This window comes from Ictalurus furcatus, chromosome 4 (genome assembly GCF_023375685.1).
Source record: "Ictalurus furcatus strain D&B chromosome 4, Billie_1.0, whole genome shotgun sequence".
NCBI lineage: Eukaryota > Metazoa > Chordata > Actinopteri > Siluriformes > Ictaluridae > Ictalurus > Ictalurus furcatus.
In genome coordinates, this window is record NC_071258.1 from 30820307 (window position 1) to 30843458 (window position 23152).

General features: G+C 41.6%; 1 protein-coding gene across 1 annotated transcript in view; it reads left to right on the forward strand.

Annotated features, from left to right (window-relative positions):
- Positions 1-9289: 9289 nt before the first annotated feature.
- The window catches only part of clmpb (CXADR like membrane protein b), an 85596-nt gene continuing 71733 nt past the window's right edge, over positions 9290-23152 (forward strand). The window contains exon 1 of the mRNA XM_053623578.1: positions 9290-9606. Coding sequence (XP_053479553.1) covers positions 9576-9606 — 31 coding nt within the window. The 5' untranslated portion in view covers positions 9290-9575. The remainder of the gene's footprint in view (positions 9607-23152) is intronic.

Below are 23152 nucleotides of genomic sequence, written 5' to 3' on the forward strand. Positions count from 1 at the left end.
ATCTCTTTTTGTCACGTTAACCTTGTGAAGAACTTTTGGCTTCGACATTACTGAGCTAGCTAAGTTCCGTTAGCCACTGATTGTCTGCACCTGTTAACCAGCATTAACATTCACCGAATACATGACGAAGCACGTCTCTAACCCATCCTCTTAATGCTAATTACTACAGCTTGACTTGTCCAGAATACTTGCGAAATGTAGTTAACATTAACCCACTCTCTGTATTACATCATGGTGAATAGCTGTAATGCTAGGTTATCGTTAACTCTCATAAAGGTAATGGGAATATCTAGCATTACCGCGAGCTGTATGCTAAAGTAATGTAATCGCCTCAGGTGTGTCTAGGTTAGCATCACTCATCCCTACTGGTGACAGCATCCAGCTAGCTAAGCCCAACTCGGAGCCTCAGATAAGATACAGACCCAGAGAATTATAGAATAACCTCAGTCCATATTTCACAGCCAACATAAACACATGACACTAGTAGTGTAACGCCAACACTGAGGAAGCAGTACATGATATTTACTTTTGAAGCTGTAGTGATAGGTAAAGTTAATTATCACTCACTGAGTTACTGTTTTCCAATGAATACATTTTCAAGAGCTCCATGCCTAAATGACCCAAGGAGTTGGGTTGATGTGTTGGGTGGGGGAGGGGTGCATTGATTCAACTGTTAGTGAAAGTGACCCAGCCAATAACTCAAAGGTTGGGTTACACAAAACCAACTAAAAACTGGGTAGAGACTGAGCCAATTATATAAAATAACCCAATCAAATGACTCAAAAGGCTTAACCCAATGGTTGGGTAGAAAAAATAACCCAACATTTTGTAGAATAAAGAATTTATAAAACAGCAATGTCGACATGAGAAGAGCGCTAACCAGCTAATTAACTCAAAACACCTTTTTACTAAAAAACATTGTTTCTCAGTGGTCCAAAGTCCTCTTTTCAGATGAAAGCAAATTTTGCATTTCATTTGGAAATCATGGTTCCAGAGTCTGGAGGACGAGTGGAGAGGAACAGAATCCAAGTAGCTTGAAGTCCAGTGTGAAGTTTCCACAGTCAGTGATGATTTGAGGTGCCATGTCATCTGCTGGTGTTGGTCCACTGTGTTTTCTCAAGTCGAGAGTCGATGCAGCATCTACCAGGAGATTTTAGAGAACTTCATGCTTCCATCTGCTGATGAGCTTTATGGAGATGCTGATTTCCTTTTCCAGCAGGACGTGGCACCTGCCCACAGTGCCAAAACTACTAGTAACTGGTTTGCTGGCCATGGTATTACTGTGCTTGATCGGCCAGACAACTCGCCTGACCCGAACCCCATAGAGAATCTACGAGAGACAGCAGACCCAACAATACAGACGAGCTGAAGGCCGCTATCAAAGCAACCTGGGCTTCCAGAACACCTCAGCAGTGCCACAGGCTGATTGCCTCCATGCCACGCCACATTGATGCAGTAATTCATGCAAAAGGATTAAAGCCCCAACCAAGTATCGAGTGCATAAATGAACTTTTCAGAAGGTCGACATTTCTGTATTATAAATTCTTTGTTCTAATATTTTGAGATACTGGATTTTTTATTTCTATGAGCTGTAAACCATAATCAAGATTAAAACAACAAAAAAGAATTGCTTGAAATATTTCACTTTATGTGTAATGAATCTATAATATATGAAAGTTCCACTTTTTGTATTAAATTACGAGAAAAAATTAACTTTTCCACGATATTCTAATTTTTTGAGATGCACTTGTGTGTGAGTATACATACATATACATACACATATACAAGGGCAACAAACTAATAACTATGTGATGTTTTCAAGGACTCATAAATTAACCATCCACTTCAAAAATAGAAAAATTGGAGATATGATACTCTTGTTCAGCTCTCAGCACTTGGACATATGAAAGACAATCCAGAGCATAGTTAGGAGGAAAGTGCACAGGGACCTTGATGAATGTGTGTATGCAAGTGTGCATGTGTGCATAAATCTACAGTATGTACTTGTATATACAGTGCATCCGGAAAGTATTCACAGCGCTTCACTTTTCCCACATTTTGTTACGTTACAGCCTTATTCCAAAATTGATTAAATTCATTATTTTCCTCAAAATTCTACGGACAATACCCCATAATGACAACGTGAAAGAAGTTTGTTTGAAGTTTGCAAATTTATTAAAAAAAAAAAAAAAAAAAACCACATGTACATAAGTATTCCTAGCCTTTGCCATGACACTCAAAATTGAGCTCAGCTGCATCCTGTTTCCACTGATCATCCTGTTTCCACTGATCATCCTTGAGATGTTTCTACAACTTGATTGGAGTCCACCTGTGGTAAATTCAGTTGATTGGACATGATTTGGAAAGGCACACACCTGTCTATATAAGGTCCCACAGTTAACAATGCATGTCAGAACACAAACCAAGCCATGAAGTCCAAGGAATTGTCTGGAGACCTCCAAGACAGGATTGTATCGAGGCACAGAACTGGGGAAGGGTACAGAAACATTTCTGCAGCATTGAAGGTGCCAATGAGCATAGTGGCCTCCATCATCCGTAAATGGAAGAAGTTTGGAACCAGCAGGACTCTTCCTAGAGCTGGCCGCCCGGCCAAACTGAGCGATCGGGGGAGAAGGGCCTTAGTCAGGGAGGTGACCAAAAACTCGATGGTCACTGGACAGAGCTCCAGCGTGTCTCTGTGGAGAGAGGAGAACCTTCCAGAAGAACAACCATCTCTGCAGAACTCCATCCATCAGGCCTTTATGGTAGAGTGGCCAGATGCAAGCCACTCCTCAGTAAAAGGCACACGACAGCCCGCCTGGAGTTTGACAAAAGGCACCTGAAGGACTCTCAGACCAAAGATTGAACAAAGATTGAACTCTTTGGTCTGAATGGCAAGCGTCATGTCTGGAGGAAACCAGGCACCAGTCATCACCTGGCCAATACCATCCCTACAGTGAAGCATGGTGGTGGCAGCATCATGCTGTGGGGATGTTTCTCAGCGGCAGGAACTGGGAGACTAGTAAGGATCGAGGGAAAGATGAATGCAGCAATATACAGAGACATCCTTGATGAAAACCTGCTCCAGAGCACTCTGGACCTCAGACTGGGGCGAAGGTTCATCTTCCAACAGGATAACGACCCTAAGCACACAGCCAAGATAACAAAGGAGTGTCTACAGGACAACTCTGTGAATGTCCTTGAGTGGCCCAGCCAGAGCCCAGACTTGAACCCGATTGAACATCTCTGGAGAGATCTGAAAATGGCTGTGCACCGACGCTCCCCATCCAACCTGATGGAGCTTGAGAGGTCCTGCCAAAAAATAGGTGTGCCAAGCTTGTAGCATCATACTCAATAAGACTTGAGGCTGTAATTGGTTCCAAAGGTGCTTCAACAAAGTATTGAGCAAAGGCTGTGAATACTTATGTACATGTGCTTTTTTTTTGTTTTTTATTTTTAATAAATTCGCAAAGATTTCAAACAAACTTCTTTCACGTTGTCATTATGGGGTATCGTTTGTAGAATTTTGAGGAAATTAATGAATTTAATCCATTTTGGAATAAGGCTGTAACATAACAAAATGTGGGAAAAGTGAAGCGCTGTGAATACTTTCCAGATGCACTGTATGTGTGTGTGTGTGTGTGTGTGTGTGTGTGTGTGTAGTACAGTTTTAGCTGAGGAAGCCCAGGACTTGTGCAGTGCTGGCAGGTTGTTGTGAGAGAGTCGAGTTGGGTCTTAACGTGACCGGAGACTGTGCACCACTGCACTTTCTCTCTCATTCAGCTTGTTTACTTAGCACGCATCACCCGCTCACATCTCAGCCAACAAACCATGGAATAAATAAATCACGAGCCCACACTACCTTAAAGGGAATAGAGTTGTGTGCTGTTGCTTCTCTCAGCCCTATTTAAGGAAAGCATACATTTCCTAAGTGAACTCAATTTTCTTGTCAATTCACCTGCAAGTGATAATATTTATATTCTTTTGGAATAAGGCAAAATATTATTTAATTTTTTTTGCAGAAGATTAAAGATGACTTAAGTTATATATGACTGACTCCCTTTTCCTCTCTGTTTATCAAATAGTTATACAATCAGATCACATAGAAGCATAACCAGCATTAACTAACAAACAACGCTAGCAAACATCGTTTAGAGCATTTTGTAACATTAAGTAGCTGGCTATGTTTTAGGCTGTTCTCTGACATTAGTAAGCTAGCATTGTTTGAGGCTATTCTCTGACATTAGCTATATTTTACTTTGACATTATCTAGCTAGCTTTAGGGAGTCTAACCTTTGTGAGTCTGTTCTCTGACGTCTGTTAGAACTTATTCTCTGACATTAGCTAGCTGAAATAGATGCTATTCTCTGACCTTAACTAGCTAGCTTTTTTGAGGCTATTCTCTGACATTAGCTAGCTAGCTTTGTGTGAGGTTATTCTCTGACAATGCATAGTTTTCATGTGACGTCACATTCTTATAGGAATGCCCACCTGGAGGGCAAAACATGGGTTTCTTCTACTGCCTGCCAGTTATGTTTACCAGATTTGTTTAGCCAAAATGCCGGATAGTCGTTGTTCAGTCAGATGCATGAACAGTGGAAACAGTAGGAATGGTTTACCTGACATTGAAAAAAAAGAAGTTTTGATTGGATTTATGTCATTAGATATTGTGTTGACCTATCCAAATTATTACTGCCCTAGAACAGTGAACCTGAAACTGACGTTAGTTAATCAGCACTCACCTTTGCTTTGACAATGAAGAATTTCTTGTCATGCTCATCCCAAACGGCAGCATTATTGATCCATCCAGATCAAAAATACAGATAACTGTCTGTACTTTTGTACGCTTTCATCCTGGTGGCAGTGTAAGGGGATGGATTCTCCACAAAATATATGTAATAATAATGATGAGTCTTTATTGGTCACATATACAGTATAGCATAGTGAAATTGTTTTCTTTGCATACCCCAACCTGTCAGGAAGCTGGGGTCAGACATGCTACAGCACCCCTGGAACAGAGAATGTTAAGAGCCTTGATCAAGGGCCCAACAGTGGCAGCTTGGCAGTGCTGGGGCTTGAACCCCCGACCTTCCGATCAGTAACCCAGAGCCGTAACCGCTAAGCCACCACTGCCCCACGTAAATGTTGCCAAAGTGGTGCTCTGGCAGGGGTTTCGCTGTTTTCAGTGATTGAAATACTGTGGCAGGCGCTGTTTATGAATCGCAAGTGCACAAAACTTAGCATTTGTTCAAATACCTTTGTTTTTCTTCTTTTGAGAGGTTATCAAACTATTCGTGTCTTGAATCAGATGGACAATTGAAAGGCCTGTGCTGCAGTTCCATGGAGTGTCCAGTGTTGGCTGCCATTGTGGAACGATGTTATGCCCTCCAGGTCTCTGTGCAAGTCACGTGACTGAAAACTGTGAATAGCTATGTTTAGTTAAGGCTAATCTTTGACAATAGCTAGCTATAGTGACACCAACTTTTGTGAGTCTGTTCTCTGACATTACCCTGCTGAACAAAAGAAAACATAACAGAAAGTCTAATGGTTGCCACTACCAATACCATTACAAACCATCAGCTAACCATTAAAACCATAACCATTACCAGTATTGTTCCTTAATGGTATCCACTAGACATAACATGCCACCAATAGAAGGCAACAAATATCCAGTAGAGACACAGAGGGACCATTACAGTTTCCATTAAAACAATACAATTCCTACTGTAACCATTAAAACCATTACAAATTCTGTGAGGGTTTCTATTGTTTTTTAGCAGGGTAGTTAGTTGGTCTGTTAGAAGTTTTTCTATGAGATTAGCTGGCTTAATTGGAGGGTACTCTCGCACCATAGCTAGCTAGCTTTTTTTTTTTTTAGTCTATTCTCTAACATTAGCTAGCTAGCTAGCTTTATGTGAGGCTATTCTCTGACATTAGCTAGCTAGCTTTGTTTTAATGTTAACTGGCTTATTTTCTTTGGCAATATTTCCTAACATTATATGCTTGTGAATTTTCTCTAATACTTGTCATCTAGTTTTGTTAGAGGATTAACATTTACAGAGAGCTGGTTAGGTAATTGTTATTGAAAGTTGGCAATCTGCTTCTAATTGAAAAAATAATGATTTGTGATTTAAAACAAAGTTGCAGTTCACCCAGCCTGACAGACTTTTTTTTTTTTTTTTTTTTTACTGATTTCCATTTTCATTCCTCGAGAAACAGACTTAGAGGCACTAGCAGCTTTTAATGATGGATTCATTATGTGGGTGGTTGTAGTTCACAGAATCAGTTCAGGGACATATTGTGATTGAGGTAATTCTGCTAAGCACCAGGCTAAACTTATTGTTGGAAGGTGTGGTTAAAATGGCAGCTTGAGGTAGTATTTGTTGACCTTATATGCCATTAATAATTCAGAAAATATACAGTAAGGTTTATTCCCACCCTATTAGAATTCCATGCTCAAAGTAACGTTTAAAAAATATCTAAATACCGTTGAGACAGTGGAAGATTCATTTATTCAAAGCAGACTTAATAAGGTAGCTCATAGTGTAAACAATGTAGAAATACACTCTTGTTTGAGGGAATAAAAGAGTAGTGTAGGTCAGTAATTCACTGTATTATTTGAAGCAAGGAATTGTTCGGCATGAAGCGTCTCTGGTTTCCCTGCACCTCCCAAAAACTTAGCGGTACTCGACCGGTGTCTTTAAATTGCCTCTAGGTGTGAATGTGTGTGTATGGTGCTCTGTGATGGACTGGCATCCCTGCCTCACCTCCAGGATACATTCCAGATCCATCACGACCCTGAACAAAAGTGATAAAGTGGTTGCTGAAGATTAATGAATGAATAACTATTTTATAGGAGTGATGTCATATACTGTGACAGCATAAACACTGTTTCAGCATTATAACATTATTTCAGACTTCCTCATCATGCTATATATTTTTACGTTAAACTAGATTTTTATTAAACTTGTGTAAGCATATGGCAAACTAAAGAATCTGCCTTTAAGACTAAACATTGTATACAGCTGTTGTAAACAAAATCTGTCTAAAATCCCAATTTAGGAACATCTGCTCTACGGATATCTGCTCAGATTCTGCCTCAGAAAGAAAGAAAAAAACTCTCCACATAAGAGCATGTAGAATGCGATTTGTGGAGTTTTTGAACTGGTTCAGGATTTGGTATTGATTTTTGCAGTTATGTGCCCCAGTGAGAGTGTGTCAAATGGTTCAGTCTCTTTTAATCCAGCGTTTTAAAAATAGTACAGAACCCAAGAGAGCTTTGCTCAAGATAAGTTGAAAGTTTCAACATAATTTCATTGAAATGCCAATCAAGAAAGACTATGTTAATTAACATGTTCCATTTATTTATTTATTTTTAAATAACGCTTCACATTTAACTTGCTCAACAGCTTGCAAGCTTGACACGTTCTACCAAAATTGGCTTTGTACTGCTATCAGTGTTAAGATCTCACTAATGTGGGTTTCCTCCAGGTTCTCCGGGTTCTTCCCACTTCTCAAACACTTGCCACTAGCCATCCCACACAGATTCCATTCCTGCCTTGTGCCCAGTGTTCCCAGGATGGCATCTGCATCCAACAGAATGCTGGCCAGGATTACTGAAAGCAGTTAATGGAAATTAATTAATAAATCTGTTGTAAGCAGTTCATCAATGAAATGGATTAAGAAACAAGCAAATTCAGTCCGTGGAGGTGTTTGTGATTAACAGGAATGCTTAAACTCTACAGAATTGTGACCCTCCAAAGACTAGAGAATGACACAATATGGCATTTGTGATACACCAATCCACTGGTTCATATTACTACCCCCAAAAGTATGCGGACACCTGACTATAAAAAATCCCATTCCAAACCCATGTGCATTACATTTACATTTACATTTATTCACTTAGCAGACGCTTTTATCCAAAGCGACTCACAAATGAGAAAAGATACAAGCAAAGCATTAATATGGAATTGATACCACTTTTGCTTTTTTTAACAGCCTACTCTATATTTTGGAGCGTGGATGTGGGAATTCGTGCTCATTCAGCCACAAGAGTTTGGGAAGTGATGTCTGGCAAGAAGGCCTGGTGCGAAGTTGGTGTTCCAGTTCATCCCAAAGGTGGTTGAGGTCAGGCCTCTGTGCAGGATGCTCGAGTTCTTCCACTCCAACCTTGAAACCCATGTCTTTAACAATGTCACTTTGTGCACAGGGGCATTATCATGCTGGAACAGGTTGGGGCCTCTTAGTTCCACTGAAGGGAAATTGTAATTCTACAAAGACATTTTAATTCCAATTTTGTGGCAACAGTTTGGTGAAGACCCACATATGGGTGTGATGGTCAGGTGTTAATTGGTCATAATTATGGCCATATAGTGTGCATAGTGATGGAACCACCAGACCACTGTCATGCTTATTTAAATGTCTTTCAAACTTTTCAACTTAAATTGATATTCTTGTGATATTTCAATTAATAATTGTGTCTAATCGGTTTTGAAATGATTATGTGGGCTAGAAAACAGTTTTGACAGTGATAGATCTTGAGTATGAAATATATATATATATATATATATATATATATATATATATATATATATATATATATATATATATAAAGTTATTCAGTTTCATGTTCATTTAGTCGGCAGGTTAATCAACCCTGGTCCTGGAGAACGCCCTGTCCCCAACACCTCAGTGTTTCCTGTGCTCTAACACCTGCTTCATCTCAGGAAGAGCTGTAAGTTAGCTGATTAATTGACTCAGGTGTGTTGGGAGAAGGAAAACCGTTGAAATCTTTAAGACAGCCGTTCTCCAGGACAAGGGTTGGGGAAACTGTGACTAATGTTGTTTTCTTTTTTCCTTCTTTCCCAAGCCACTAAAACATATCTGCATCATGGTGAACAAAGGCTATTGTCGTGTTGCAGTGTTGACTCCTTGAAAATGAGCATAAAAGCATGTTTCTTCCGTTAATCACTACGCATGCATGCTGTGACTAAAATCGTGTCGTGACGCAGAGCGCGTAGAAAATCCTGCCGTTGCTTCGCGCCCTTCCCGGTTAAAACGGTGCCAGTCCTGCAGTCCGAGCGCGTGCTATTCGTGAATCGTGTCCCTAGTTGTCCCGAAAGCGTGCGCGAGAGCTTCAGACTCTAGAGGTCTCCATCCTCCTCCAGCATCCGCAGCCGCGCGCTCCAGTCCCAAGCATCCCAAGCTCGTGCACTCGGACGAAAAGGACAGAACGTGTTTTGAGGGAACCCGAGAGCTTTAAAGGGGCGCTTCGATTTCTCGAGCAGGACGCATGGAAGCGTCCCGGGGACGCGGCTTGGTTCCTTAAAGGCGGGAGGAAAGAAGAAGAGGAGGAGGGAGATGGATTCGTCTTTCACAATATCTTAGATATACGCTGTCCTTGGCGCGCGGGTCCTACCTACAGTGTGTTTTTTGGGGGGGTTTTTTTGGTGTGCGTTCCATCCTCCGAAATAGTGTTGGTGAATTGTGCGGGAGCTTTGGCGCGCTGTAGCGCATTGAAGTGCTTTGTTTCCAACCCCAAAGGACTTCTGTCACCTCCGTGCTGTGCCACGATGTCTGCCACATTCCAGTCCTTGTTCATCGGTAAGTAAATCTTCCAAAAAAAAAAAAAAAATGCATATTTAAACAAGGAGAGAAACAAACGTGCGTTTGTCTGGAGTGTGTAATCTGTGCGGGACAAAGAGATTTCTTTCACCGCACAGAGTCTGTTTGCCAAGTGATAGATCTGATGGCATGTATACTGGCATTTGAGTTTTCTCCAACACATTTCTGAAGTGATGCACAGGTCGTTTTCATTCACAAGTGGGTATTCATTTGGGGGAAAAAAAAACCGGAGGTGCAGTTATTGAAGTGACTCTTCCCCAACACACACGCACGCACGCACGCACACACACACACACACACACACACAGGGCGTCTCATTTAGAAATGAACTCCATATGCGTTGTTTTTTTTATTTATTTATTTTTAAATGCCGAAGCCTTTAGCATTAGTTTGAGCATTTAGTGTATTATGTTTGCTGAGATTAAAGAGAGCACGCGCCGTCCAGCTCAGGTTTCTGCATTTGACTCTGGCTCGCGTGCATCAGTGGAGTGACCCGTTTCAGCGCGAGCTCTCGGTGCGACATAAAGTGAGATGCGGAGCCGGGGTTCAGAGCACGCGCAGGGCGTTGCAGAGGAAAGTGTGCGACACAGTGCGTCTCGCGCTTCATTCGGTGTCGGGGGGTTTTAAACGCTTGCTGCAGGCTCTCTAACGCATGCTCTGGCACATGGGTTAGTCACTGTGGAACAGCTCTGAAATCACCGCAGCAAACTTTGTCCTCGTGAGTAGTGTGTCTCGTGTCTCTGAAGGCCCGGTGAAGGAGAGAGACTCTTACCGCTCTCGTGTCCCCGAGATTTATGACACGCACTCTATTAAAATTCCTCGCGCGTTCTCTGCGGCACGCGAAGGTCAAACACCTACTGGAACACCTCCCGAAACACACACACACACACACACACACACACACAGAGCTGTGTAGCAGGAAGAGCATAAAAACCGGGCTGTGTCCTCAGTGATGTTTCACGCGTACAGATATATCACCAATCCAGCGCGCGCGCCTTGAGAACCAAGTGAAGGAGGTGTTAATGTATGAAGTTGTTGCAGGACAGGAAATGCACGAGCTCACCCGGAAACAGAAACATAGCCTTCTTAATTCTTAAGTCTGGGTTGCTTCATACTGTATGCTTACACTCTAAGAAGTCAACCGTGCTTTTCCTTGTCTCTTGGACACTGCCATGAAGGGCACATTGTTTCTACATTTTTTAATATCTATCTTTTACCTTTAAAAATAATTTAAAGTGCAGAATTGGACTCGAAGGACCACTGATTTACAAATGAAAAGCTACCTCACCTGCATTTTGCTAGGAAAAAGATGCATACTAAAGGTTCAAAACATGTACCCTTCATGGCACCACCCCAGTGACCAGGAAAAGTACAGTTTACTATCTTTATTTCAGAGAGAGAGAGTCTATAAGTAAATGTATTTGCCTTGAATTAAATGTTGTAAATAAACAAGTAGATCATTACTCAGGTCCATTATATTTTTATTAACGCCACATCAATGTTATCTCTCTGTAACACTGTTAGTGGCCCCGATGTTCCTGTTATGTATACTAATATTCACATAGCAATGTGAGAGATAAATAAAAGACGCACCATCCCATATCAAAACCGGACCCTAAAATATACAGTCTACTTCCTTTGTATAAGCATGCATTGTGAAAATATGTCGGTTAAAGTTTACATGGATGTATTTATTGATGTAGCAGAATAAGATCTTCACACTCAAGGGTACTTGTTGCTGGGCTGGTACCTTCAAGCATACACTTTTTGTACTTTTAGTAGACATATTTTACCTTTTGTATCTATAAAGCTTTACGCTACAAACTTATTACAGTCCAATTGTGTAGGATAAATCATTATTATGGTACACTATATCCATATTACCAGGAAAAGTAAGACAAGGAAGGGTATGGTTTAATACCCTTTTTCAGTGCAAATGATGAAATATATGTTCTAAGATATAGAACCCATATTCATTTCTGATCATTGCGTTCTTCTTATTGCGCTGTGTTGTGAAAGCAATGCTGTAAAGTGTCTCGTTTCCTGTAATTAATGTTCAGAATTTACTGAACTGGGTTTACCTCCAGGACACTCCAGAGGCTTCATTACGACCCTGCTGAAGATTTTATATATATATATATATATATATATATCTTAAAGGTCATTTGCTACATAAATGCAAGATAAACCAAGATAAATAGAAGGGAACAAAATAAAGTGGCCCTAAGTGCTTCCTGATGTAATTAATTGAATTCATGGCCCGTAGTTAAAGTAATTTCTGCATTGTTGATTGTAATCATTAAGATGGCTTTAATTTAGTACCATTCAGGAGTCATGAACCTCTACACTTGAAAAGGGGGAAAATGTTGTTGTTGTTTTTAAACCTATACCAGAGTGTAGGGTTGAATTCCTATCAAATCCGAACGTGATGATGAATGAGCCTCTCCTCCGTTCTGAGAGGATGCCTGACTGTGAATGAGCAATGCTAAATGGCTATCTAGCAGATTGTAATTCACTTCTCAGCACTGTAATGGATCAGTAATGAAACACCTTTTTTTTTTTTTGCCATAATGTCACACAAGCTCTTACTGAAGAGACAGGTTCCACTTATGGAACTTATGTACGTACTGTATGAATGTGTACACTTGTGGAAACTGACAGAAGTGGGACTAGCTGTACAGAGTTGTTGTATGATCAAGGATGACGGCTGGATCTTGTATCAGCGCGGAGGTTTACGAACCGGTTGAAGAAATGCAGATTCGGGTTCTGCGCTATATTTAGCTGATATCCTGCGGCAGAAAGCAGATCTCAGAAACCCAGAGATGACAGGACATTGTGCACCCAGAGGTTATGAAGTGACATCCTGATGCTTTTGTCCCTGAATCACAGGGACGTGCAGAGACGTACACACAGATATTCAAAGGGCGAACTGTCATTCACATTTAAACCAGACATTTGAGATGGGATGCATGAAATGTTCTAATATTGCTTTTATCGTGTGCGTTATTTTCACCTTGACTAATAGTATGCAAAGACAAAGACAAAGTCTGTCTGTGTATCCATCCATCCATCCATTCATCTGTCTACCTATCCATCCATTCACCCATCCATAGGGGATGTGGTTTAATATTTCACATGTGATCTTGTTATTAACATGATGTCACATGTGTCCCATGTCCCATGTGCAAACTCATGGCATAACCTGTTTAATTGTACCACATAATCACAAGTGAAACGTGTATCGGCTCACATTTTTCTGCATGCGCGCTTTCCTGACTTGGCTTCCACATCTGGCTGTGGACATTCCTGAGGTTTTCCATGAGGTCCGCGTTGGGATCGAGCAAGCAAAGGCATTGTGAGTCTAAGATTCAATGTTTCTCTGTGTGTTGTACAGTTTGTGACTGCATTCTGCCGCAGGGCTTCCCATTGCTCGACGTCGTTGGGTATTTCTATGATGTTGACTTCGATTTGGTGAATCAAAAGTGAATCAAAAGTGAATCATAATCAAAAGTGAATCAAAAGACCTGCTTTTTCATGAAGCCCTCGCCTGATTGGCTAAACACAATGTTCAGCATTGTCGTTGCTGTGCTACAAGCCAAGTTCGACTGCATTGTAATCATCATGCACATTATCATTAGAGTAAATGGAAGCGCTAAAATTCTACTTTCCCTAAGTATCTTGATGTTAGTAATTCTTGTTGAGCCTTATAGCAAGTATACGCGGCTGGCCGTGATTTTAGATGGGAGGCTAAAATTTAACGTCGGTCTATTTTTCTTGTGAACATTGGTGGTAGTTTTGTGCTTGGTTCACGAAGAGATATTTGTGTAACAGCAAATAATGAACACATTATTCTTCTAGCCCATTTGTACTGATCATGCACCAGACAAATGCAGCAGAACTTTCCACTGAAACGTATAGCATGTAGACTTGCAAGTGGATACGTAGCGTACGTGTCCTGACAGACTGAACATCAGCAAGGTTACTGATATGACTGATAAATCTCATCGTTTTTCCACATCTCAGCACTGTGCCGGGAAGAACACTTTGTTCACATCAGTCACTCTCATTGACAGACATTCTCTTTGTCAGTGGACGGTATTGTTGGCGTCTTTGTGATGGAAGCTCCAATTAGCCAGGTGCTGTGCTTTTTTTTTTTTCCCCTGTAGAACCAAGCCGAATGTCATCCTTTATCATCGATTTACCTTGCCAAGGACGTTAAATGCTACACTGAAATTTTCAGTGTTTAAAAATCGTTTAAAGATATACCAGATGGAACCAGATTTCTGTAACACTGCTTGGTTGCAAAGTAAAAATCAGTACATGGGAATAATAATTTGGTGCAAACGTGGTATTCTTGTGGTTTCTTAGTCATGGAGATTCTGTTAATATTCCATGGGAGGAGTTTCAATAATACAGCTGTTTTTGCTAAATTGTTTATCTCTATCAAGGGACAATATCAACAATGTATTAAAAAGAGGGCGATAGTGAAATATGATTTTTGGTGCAATAACTCCACTCAGAGTTTGAGTGTATTTGAGAAACCAGAGATCGCTGATGTCAGAATGGACGGGCATACAAGTGAGAGGACTAGGTTTCAGCTTTATGGGCATTTATAGGCAAGTATTTATTCCATCATGTATTCCTAAGTATTTATATTTAGGCATTACATAAAGGTTAAGCACAGTATAATTTTCCTTTGACTAAAAATAGCCATTATTCTCATCAAGAACACAAATTCTTTGTTGTGTATGGCGGAAAATGAATATAGTGTGCTGTGAATGACTGAGAAATGCCAAAGGGATCCAAAGTAAACTAGAGGCAGCTTTTGAGTCGCTTTCAAAGCTATAAATCTGAGGCGTTTTTAGACCCAGCTGGCTAAATTACTCCCAGATTACTCTGTAGCTGACGAACAGGAACTGCCCATTTTCCTTCATGGTTAACCTCTGGCAGATGCATGCGAATGGTTCATGTTTGCACTAACTCAGAGCAGATGTGTCACTCAACCTAGCTCTTAACCTAGCATGGTTTTGTTCATGCATGGAACGCTCCACCTCTGATGCAACATACATTTCCTGTTTTATAAAGCAGTGTCGGTGATTGCCAGGCCCTGCAGGGTTAGGTAATCACCTCCGTTATGCCCATCTGCATGCAAAAGCAAAGTGGAATTCTGCATTATTTGCCATGGTAAATAACCATGAAAGTCAATGGGGCAAAAACAATTGCTGGGACTTTTTTTTTTTTCTTCTTCTCTTCACAGAGTCTGGTTCCTGGAAATCTCTAACATGCTGCCCGAAGCTTTCAGAGAGTATAAACACTTTGATGAGGGTCTTCACAGAAGTGCTGAGATTTATACAAAGGCAAACAATGACCAAATGTGGCATGTGGCCATCAATGGGAGGCTAATCACAGTCTGGATTTATCATGAGATATTCCAGATTGTGATCGTCACAAATAAGTGAAATAAGTGAAACAACTGAATACTAATAGAGAAAACCTCCATCCTAGTGCCCTATGGTAATATTTCACACCAAAATGCTAATGTTGCTAATAATAAATGAATGCTGGTAAGAGGCCCGTGTGTAGGATGTTTACAAGGGCATGCAAAAACTTGTCACTCAGGTTGACTGGGTAAGCTTTTTGTATGAAAGAGGATCTCCTGTATCTTTCCCACTGAAGCAAAGCAGGCCAGTACCTGGATGGGAGACCTCCTGGGGAAAACTAAGGTTGCTGCTGGAAGTGGTATTAGAGAGGCCAGCAGGGGGCGCTCACCCTGTGGTCTTTGTGGGGCCTAATGCCCCAGTCTAGTGACAGGGACACTATACTGTAAAAACAGCACTGTCTATCAGATGAGATGTTAAAGTGAGGTCCTGACTCTCTGTGGTCATTAAAAATCCCAGGACACTTATGGTAAAAGAGTAGGGGTATAACTCCGGTGTCCTGGCGAAATTCCCCCATTCTCTATCATGGCCGCCTGATAATCCCCTGAACTGGCTACATCACTCTCTCCTTTCCTCTAATAGCTGGTGTGTGGTGGGAGTTCTGGCGCACTATGGCTGCCGTCGCATCATCCATCCAACTACACACTAGTGGTTCTTGAGGAGCTCCCCCACCTCACCCCATACTATATAAAGCACTTTGAGTGTCTAGAAAAGTACTATATAAATGTAACTGTAACTAGCTAAATCTTTGAGAATGTGTTTTTTTTATTATGCGTGTATCCTTGAGTGTCAGGGTCTCTAATCTAGTGTCTAGGTCTGGCCTAGTGAAGGGGGTGTGGCCTTTGAGTCTCAGTCCCAGTTAAGGAGGTCGCCAAGGCTCGCCGACACATCGACGCCACACAGATATTTGGCATGGTAAATATCTGGAGCTGAGTGGCGACTCCACATCCTGTGGTGTGAAAAGTGCCATTACTAGCAATGATTGTGGTGACGAGCTACAGCTAATGAGAGAACAAGGCATGGGGTGAGGTCACCGTGAGGAAGGAAAACCCACAAAACCTTTTTACTCACCTCCAACATTCTCTGTAGCACACACAGTCCCTGCTGCCCGCATGTGCTAATCCATTCTTTCACCCACTTTCTTCGTCTTTTGGTTTTTGGGGTTTCTTCAGCACAAATCATCACACAAACAGCTCGCACCGCTTGTTTCTGTCCTACGTGATCTTCCAATAAACAACTCCTGTTTCGTGCGTGGTTTTCATGTGAACATGCTGCTGACTTTGAAAGTTGTGTAGTGTGAACTTTATTTGTCAGTCATAGGAAAGGAGGTGTGCCACAGTCTGAGTGAAGGAGGTGTGGCTTTTGTGCCAGTGAAGGAGGCATGGCCTGTGTCTCTCAGTCCCAATTAAGGAGGTGTGGCTTTTGTGTCAATCACAGTGAACGAGGTGTAGCCTTTGTGTCGGTCACAGTGAACGAGGTGTGGCTTCAGTGTCAGTCACAGTGAATGAGGTGTGGCCTCAGTGTCGGTCACAGTGAACGAGGTGTGGCCTCAGTGTCGGTCACAGTGAACGAGGTGTGGCCTCAGTGTCGGTCACAGTGAACGAGGTGTGGCCTCAGTGTCGGTCACAGTGAACGAGGTGTGGCCTCAATGTCGGTCACAGTGAACGAGGTGTGGCCTCAGTGTCGGTCACAGTGAACGAGGTGTGGCCTCAGTGTCGGTCACAGTGAACGAGGTGTGGCCTCAGTGTCGGTCACAGTGAACGAGGTGTGGCCTCAGTGTCGGTCACAGTGAACGAGGTGTGGCCTCAGTGTCGGTCACAGTGAACGAGGTGTGGCCTCAGTGTCGGTCACAGTGAACGAGGTGTGGCCTCAGTGTCGGTCACAGTGAACGAGGTGTGGCCTCAGTGTCGGTCACAGTGAACGAGGTGTGGCCTCAGTGTCGGTCACAGTGAACGAGGTGTGGCCTCAGTGTCGGTCACAGTGAACGAGGTGTGGACTCTGTGTCGGTCACAGTGAACGAGGTGTGGCCTCAGTGTCGGTCACAGTGAACGAGGTGTGTATGTTATTTAAAATTATATTCTGAAATGACCTAATTACATGAATCATAATGGATAGCCTTATCATAGTTATTAAAACATAAAGGGACCCGTCATATTATAGTCTCTCTCATGCTAATTGCATCTTATTGAATTATTGGCACCTTCAGTATAAGTATTTTTCATAGATTTCTTTGTTGCTGATGCATCAAGGTATTCATCACATTATCTTGGAAGGAGAGATATACCCCCAGTGCTGTGTGCTCCAGGGAGCGTGCTAACTTGTTAGCAAGCCAGCGTCTGGTTAGGAACTGGCAGACAGGGAGATGGGGAGGAGGCTGGCACTCTTGTCTATTTACAGCCCAATAAGCTTTGATCTACACTCCCTGTTTGGGAATCAGAAAGGGTTCTGTGTGAAGGTGCAGTGATGTACTTGGACAGAATGGAAATAAAAGAGAATAAATAGACTGGAGAGGAATGATTAGGGAATAAGACACTGCTGGTGGTTTAACAATCAAATGCAAAGAACAAACGTAGTTCATGGGTAGATTACAGCAGGGGTGATCAACTGGTGGACTATATGTGGACACTGAAAACTTGAGAAATACTTTACCAGAGCAGATGAACATATGAAAAAATGGCTATAGTTCAGCTACTCTGATTTTTTTAACCATTGTGGCATTTGTATCAGATCCTTTATTGTGGTTCATCACAGCGCATTATGGTTTATGCAAATTATTTCGCTGAAGGCAGGTCACTTGACCAAAGACTTGGTACAGGGTTACATTTGTAGCTTTAAAGCAGATTTTACTTGAATACACTAGAGAATCCAGAGTCTTCAGGTATAACCCGAGATTTCATTCTCAAGGCTGGCTTAGAGAGAGTGCGTGAGGGTTTATAGAATGCTGCAATGTCTGATGAGAAGTTTTTGCTTTACCATGCGTCTCCTCTCAGTGCAATCTGTCACTAGATGATGGATTATCACTGTAATCGCACCTCCATGCAGCAGGCGTCCTTACCGAGGGTGACTCGGAGCACATCACTCACTCAGTAACCTCTTTATTCAGCAGGGTTTCACCGAAGTACGGCATAAAGCTGTTTCAGAGTGGAGACATCATCACTCTCTGAATTCATTTCTGTGGCTCACTCGCCACTACGCTTTCTCATGTTTCTCTTGTGCAAGGAACTCCCATAATCTAAAACAGATGTTCCAGTTTTGGTTGTTCATCGATTTTCTAGACGAGTGACTCAAAGCTAGGTAAAACAACAGCACTCATTGAGCTTCAGAATTCAGACACCGTACATGCTTCATTTCTTTTTACATCCGGATGTCTGGGATTAATCAGACCAACACTGAGTGTTTGTTTTGTCCAGGATTGACTAATTATCTTGACTATGCTGAATTGCTTACCAGTAGGCAGGCTGAATATCATTTCTGATGCTTGTGACTTAGATACCCTAAAGATTGGACTTTATGTCCAAGACTCATCCTTGCTTCAGGGGATAATCTCACCTGGACTCTTCTTCACAATATGCTCAGTATATATCTCACCTAGAAAAGAATGGGTCCTCTTTAGAATTCGGTTCCTCTCAGGGTTCCTTCCTCATGTTGTCTCTGGCTTGTTGATCTAAATCTACATATAGTATAGATTTCCGTAAAGCTGTTTTGTCTGTTGTTAAAAGTGTTACACAAATCCAATTGAAATGAGTTGAACTCTGCTACGGCTGCTTCATTTCTTTTTTTCATCCTTCCCCGAACAGGAGGGAAATGTTCCGTATCGGTCCACTTAGACACCTGCGGCACCTTTCCATTTGAAACAGGCTATTAACTCCGCTAGCAGGCCACTCCATTGGGTGTCTTTTATCCAGCATCTTCCATTGTTTCTTGCTATTTGCATTGCTTCCAGCTACAAAGATCCACAGCTCACAGGGAGAAATACACCGCTGCCTGTCTTTTAATCATCCTCTTTTCCACTCGCTGTGCTCTCTTTGTTCCTAAAAACTGAGGTTTGGTTACCGTACAAAGACCATCAGTTAGCATGCTAGTATATCCTGGACAGTGAGTAAAACACTTGCGGTGTGCTATTATAGGGTTATAATCAACAACAGGGTTGTGTGCTGTGGCCTGACAAGAAGCAGAGTTTCTCTTATTTTACAATTACAGCTTGTCCGAAAGTGTTTCATTCCTTCTCAAGCAATTTGGCTTCGATACCAATTTTTAATCTATTACTGCATGACGAATTCATTTATAGTTCCTTTTAACTATATGGAACGCCTGTGAAACAAGTGAGTTCCCTGTTTACTTAGGTTAAAGCAGCTATAAACAATCATTCCCTAACCAGCTTGTCTTTTATATCTCTCTACTGAAGGTAGAAAGACAAAACCAAATCAAAAAATACGGGGGGAAAAAAACAACTTGGCAAAGTTACAGCTTTACCTCTGACTGTTTCAAAGCACCGACATCGTATTAGAAAGAGCACATTAATATAAACTGTGATTTGAATTATAGCCGGATCTAATGTCAGAGCTGCTGTTAAAACATCGACTCAACACCTTCCCAACAATGACTACGTTCACATGGACAGCAGTAATCTAATTATTGACCTTATTCTGAATAAGACAGTATAAAATTCTGATTAAGGTGTTTACATGAGTTGCTTTTAGAATATTCCTTTCATATTCCTGTGTTACATGTTATAGGACACAGAGAAATTAACGTCACACGTCATTACGTCCCCACGTCACGCCGTCCGACGTTCCTTCCAGAATTTCACGTATTGACATACAGTTCGTCTTCGTTATGGGACCGTATACAGTTCTGGGTGTTTCATTTTTAATTTTACGAACGCTTCAAGTGCAGTTAATTATTCGTCATGCTATACGTGCAAATAGACGACTGCTTGAAGCCGTGGGCTGCGTCCCAAACCGCGTACTTACCGTCTATATAGTAGCTGAGATACATGTATTTCACTTCCTACTATATATTAGGTAAGTACGCGGTTTGGGACGCAGCCGTGCTCTCTTGTTTGCCGTCAAACGGTTGAGCGCTGCCGTGTGTGTACGTGTCCTGTCGCGAAATGCGGTGAAAACTCCCACACGACGTTAATAGTGTGATTAAGGTGTGTATATGTCTGTAATACACATCGATAATGCGACTAAAACAGGAATACTCCACACGTCTTAATTCCATTTGTGTTTACTTCCAGTATGACTTTAGACAGATTAAATTCATCAATAATCTCTGTTTACATGCTAGTTTCTTAATCAGAGTATCGTCTTAATCGGGTTCATATCGGATTATTGTTGTCCATGAGAACGGTTTAAACATTTTTTAATGTCTGTTTTGGTCCTGAATGTTTGATAAATTGGGGATACTGATTGTAAAATGCTTAGGATGCACGCTAAGTGTTTGAAGACGGCTTGCCCGATGAATGATGCGCATTTTTTTCATGTCAGATTCAAAGTAAAAGTGTACAACAGTATTAGAGCATCGCTGATCGATTGCCAGCCTGCCTTCAATTAACTCCGCCAACACGGCTGATTACACCGAGCTGCAGTGCGTCAGCTTAACAGAGTGCCTCAACCTTTAAACCTGCTAGCCGCCACACGCGCTCGCTGAAAGAAGTTTATGTTTGCATTGAAGATTACGGCTCTCAGTCAGGTACTTTAGCCATCAGGGATGAGTACTGTGCACTGCTCTAGTGTAAACTGCTTCTCTCTTTCACCCTCCTTTTCTCCCTCCTCTAATTTTTCCCCCTTCTCTGCTCTCTGGAAACAGTTCCACAACAGATGGTGGCTTGCGTTTTGTTTTTTGTTTTTTAAATTTTATGAGTCGTTAAGATTGAGACTTTCCGCCACCGTGATGCAGATTTACGGTTTAATGTATCATCCATGTCGCTGCATTCTACATGCATATATGGTGCGCTCATGTTTTTTTGGGTTTTTTTTTTCTAACCAGGAAATTTGCAGAGGCTGATGAGATGCTGGAAAGTCAGAGCAGAAATGTGCGAGCTCCTGATAGGGCTGGTGCGTGGAAGCATTGCGAAAAACAAGCCCGAGTTCTTTTTGTTGTTGTCATGCATGAATGAAACACAAATGCTCTAGCCTCAAGTCCTAGGAGACAAACTCTGTGTTGTACAGCTGCATATATTTGGATTAGCGATAAACACATCCCTTTGTGTTCCTCAGTAGCCTCACCTAGATCTTGGTTCCATAGTCTCAGTAAAGCAACCTAGAAACCGCACTTCAAAGCCTCCTGATGAGACTAATGTGGTGTATTATTTTTAAAAAAAAAAATGTTTTTTTTTCCATATTCACAACTTAATGGTACGTACTGATTTAAAACCAGAATTTCTTAGGCTCCATTCTAATAAGAAATGATTAGCATGCCAGGGTTAATGTAATGCTGTATTTCAGAAGCACAGCACATGAAAATGCATCAGTACACATCATTTCACTCTGACTGTCGTTTTAAAAGAGAGGAGAGATTGCTAGAGTCCACACTTGGCATGATTTGCTGGCTTTTGCTCCCGGGGTTGCAAACAAGAAATGTGCTACATCTGCAAAATGACGCTTACAGAATAATTAAACGGGGAATTATTTCAAATATTTAACTGGACTCCAAAGCTCCCTAGCGCATTGTCGAGGCACTTGCTTTTCCGTCTGGCATTTAACATTTATGTGTTAAATATTTGTGCTTTGCGTTACAAGTATAACATGAGCCAAGCCTCAGATTGGGGTGGGGACAAGTCCGAGCAGGGAGATGGAGGTTTCCTGAGTGGTCCTAGAATATACACTAATGCTACTACTAAATGGTAAATGGCGCACTTATATAGCACTTTTATCCAAAGCGCTTTACACTGTGTCTCATTCACCCATTCACACACACACACACACACACACACACACACACACACCAATGGTAGCAGAGCTGCCATGCAAGGCGCTAACTTCCCATCAGGAGCAACTTGGGGTTCAGTGTCTTGCCCAAGGACACTTCGGCATGTGGAGTCATGCGGGCCGGGAATCGAACCACCAGCCCTACGATTAGTGGACAACCCGCTCTACCACCTGATCCACAGCCGCCCCAATACTACTATTACTAATATTATTAACAGTACTTTTTAAACTATAGCAACTTTCATACATTCAAACATACTTGTAGCTCAAAGAGCTTAAAAAGCTTAAAAAGAAGTTAAAAACCAATATACATAAAGGAAGAAGCAGAGAATGGAGAAACTAAAGAGAATGTAATAGAAATTCTAAGAATGAAAGGAAAACTTACAAAAATGACGTAATTATGATAAAATAGCAATAACGAATTGGGTAAAACAAGGAATTGTATCCCAGGGGGAGAACAAACAGTAAACTTGGGGAGCAGGTTAGTGACCACGCTGACTTTTGCGCTCACACGATCCCCGCTACCTTCAGGCAGAAGCATTTTCACTGATCCTCATTTTGCTACACTTCTCTGGCTAATCTAATGAAGAACATCAGGCAAGACTTCCTTTTCATTAGAGCACTGATGTACAGTGTGTGTGTTATAGTGCGTATGCAGTGAGTGGTATAATGTCATTTGCAGCTTGATTCATTCTACTGAAATGGCCGCCTTATTTTACTCTATTAGACTTGTTTATGAAGTAAGACATTTTCCAGTAAGTTTCACCTGGCTTATATGATACATTTTCTTTTTAAAGAGCTCTGCAAATACTTACAGTGCTGTGAAAAAGTATTTACTAAAAGTATATACTTACGGATTGATGATAGAGAGCAGAATTCATGTTTTGAATTCAGAATTCATGCATCCCCACACCATCATCCTACCACCACCATGCTTGACCGTAGGTATGATGTTCTTTTTGTGGAATTCTGTGTTTGGTTTACGCCAAATGTAACGGGATCCCTGTCTTCCAAACAGTTCCATTTCTGACTCATAAATCCACAGAACATTCCAAAAGGTTTGAAGATCATCAAGGTGTGTTTTGGAAAAATTCAGATGAGCTTTAATGTTCTTCTAGGTTAGCAGTGGCTTTCACCTCACCACTCTTCCAT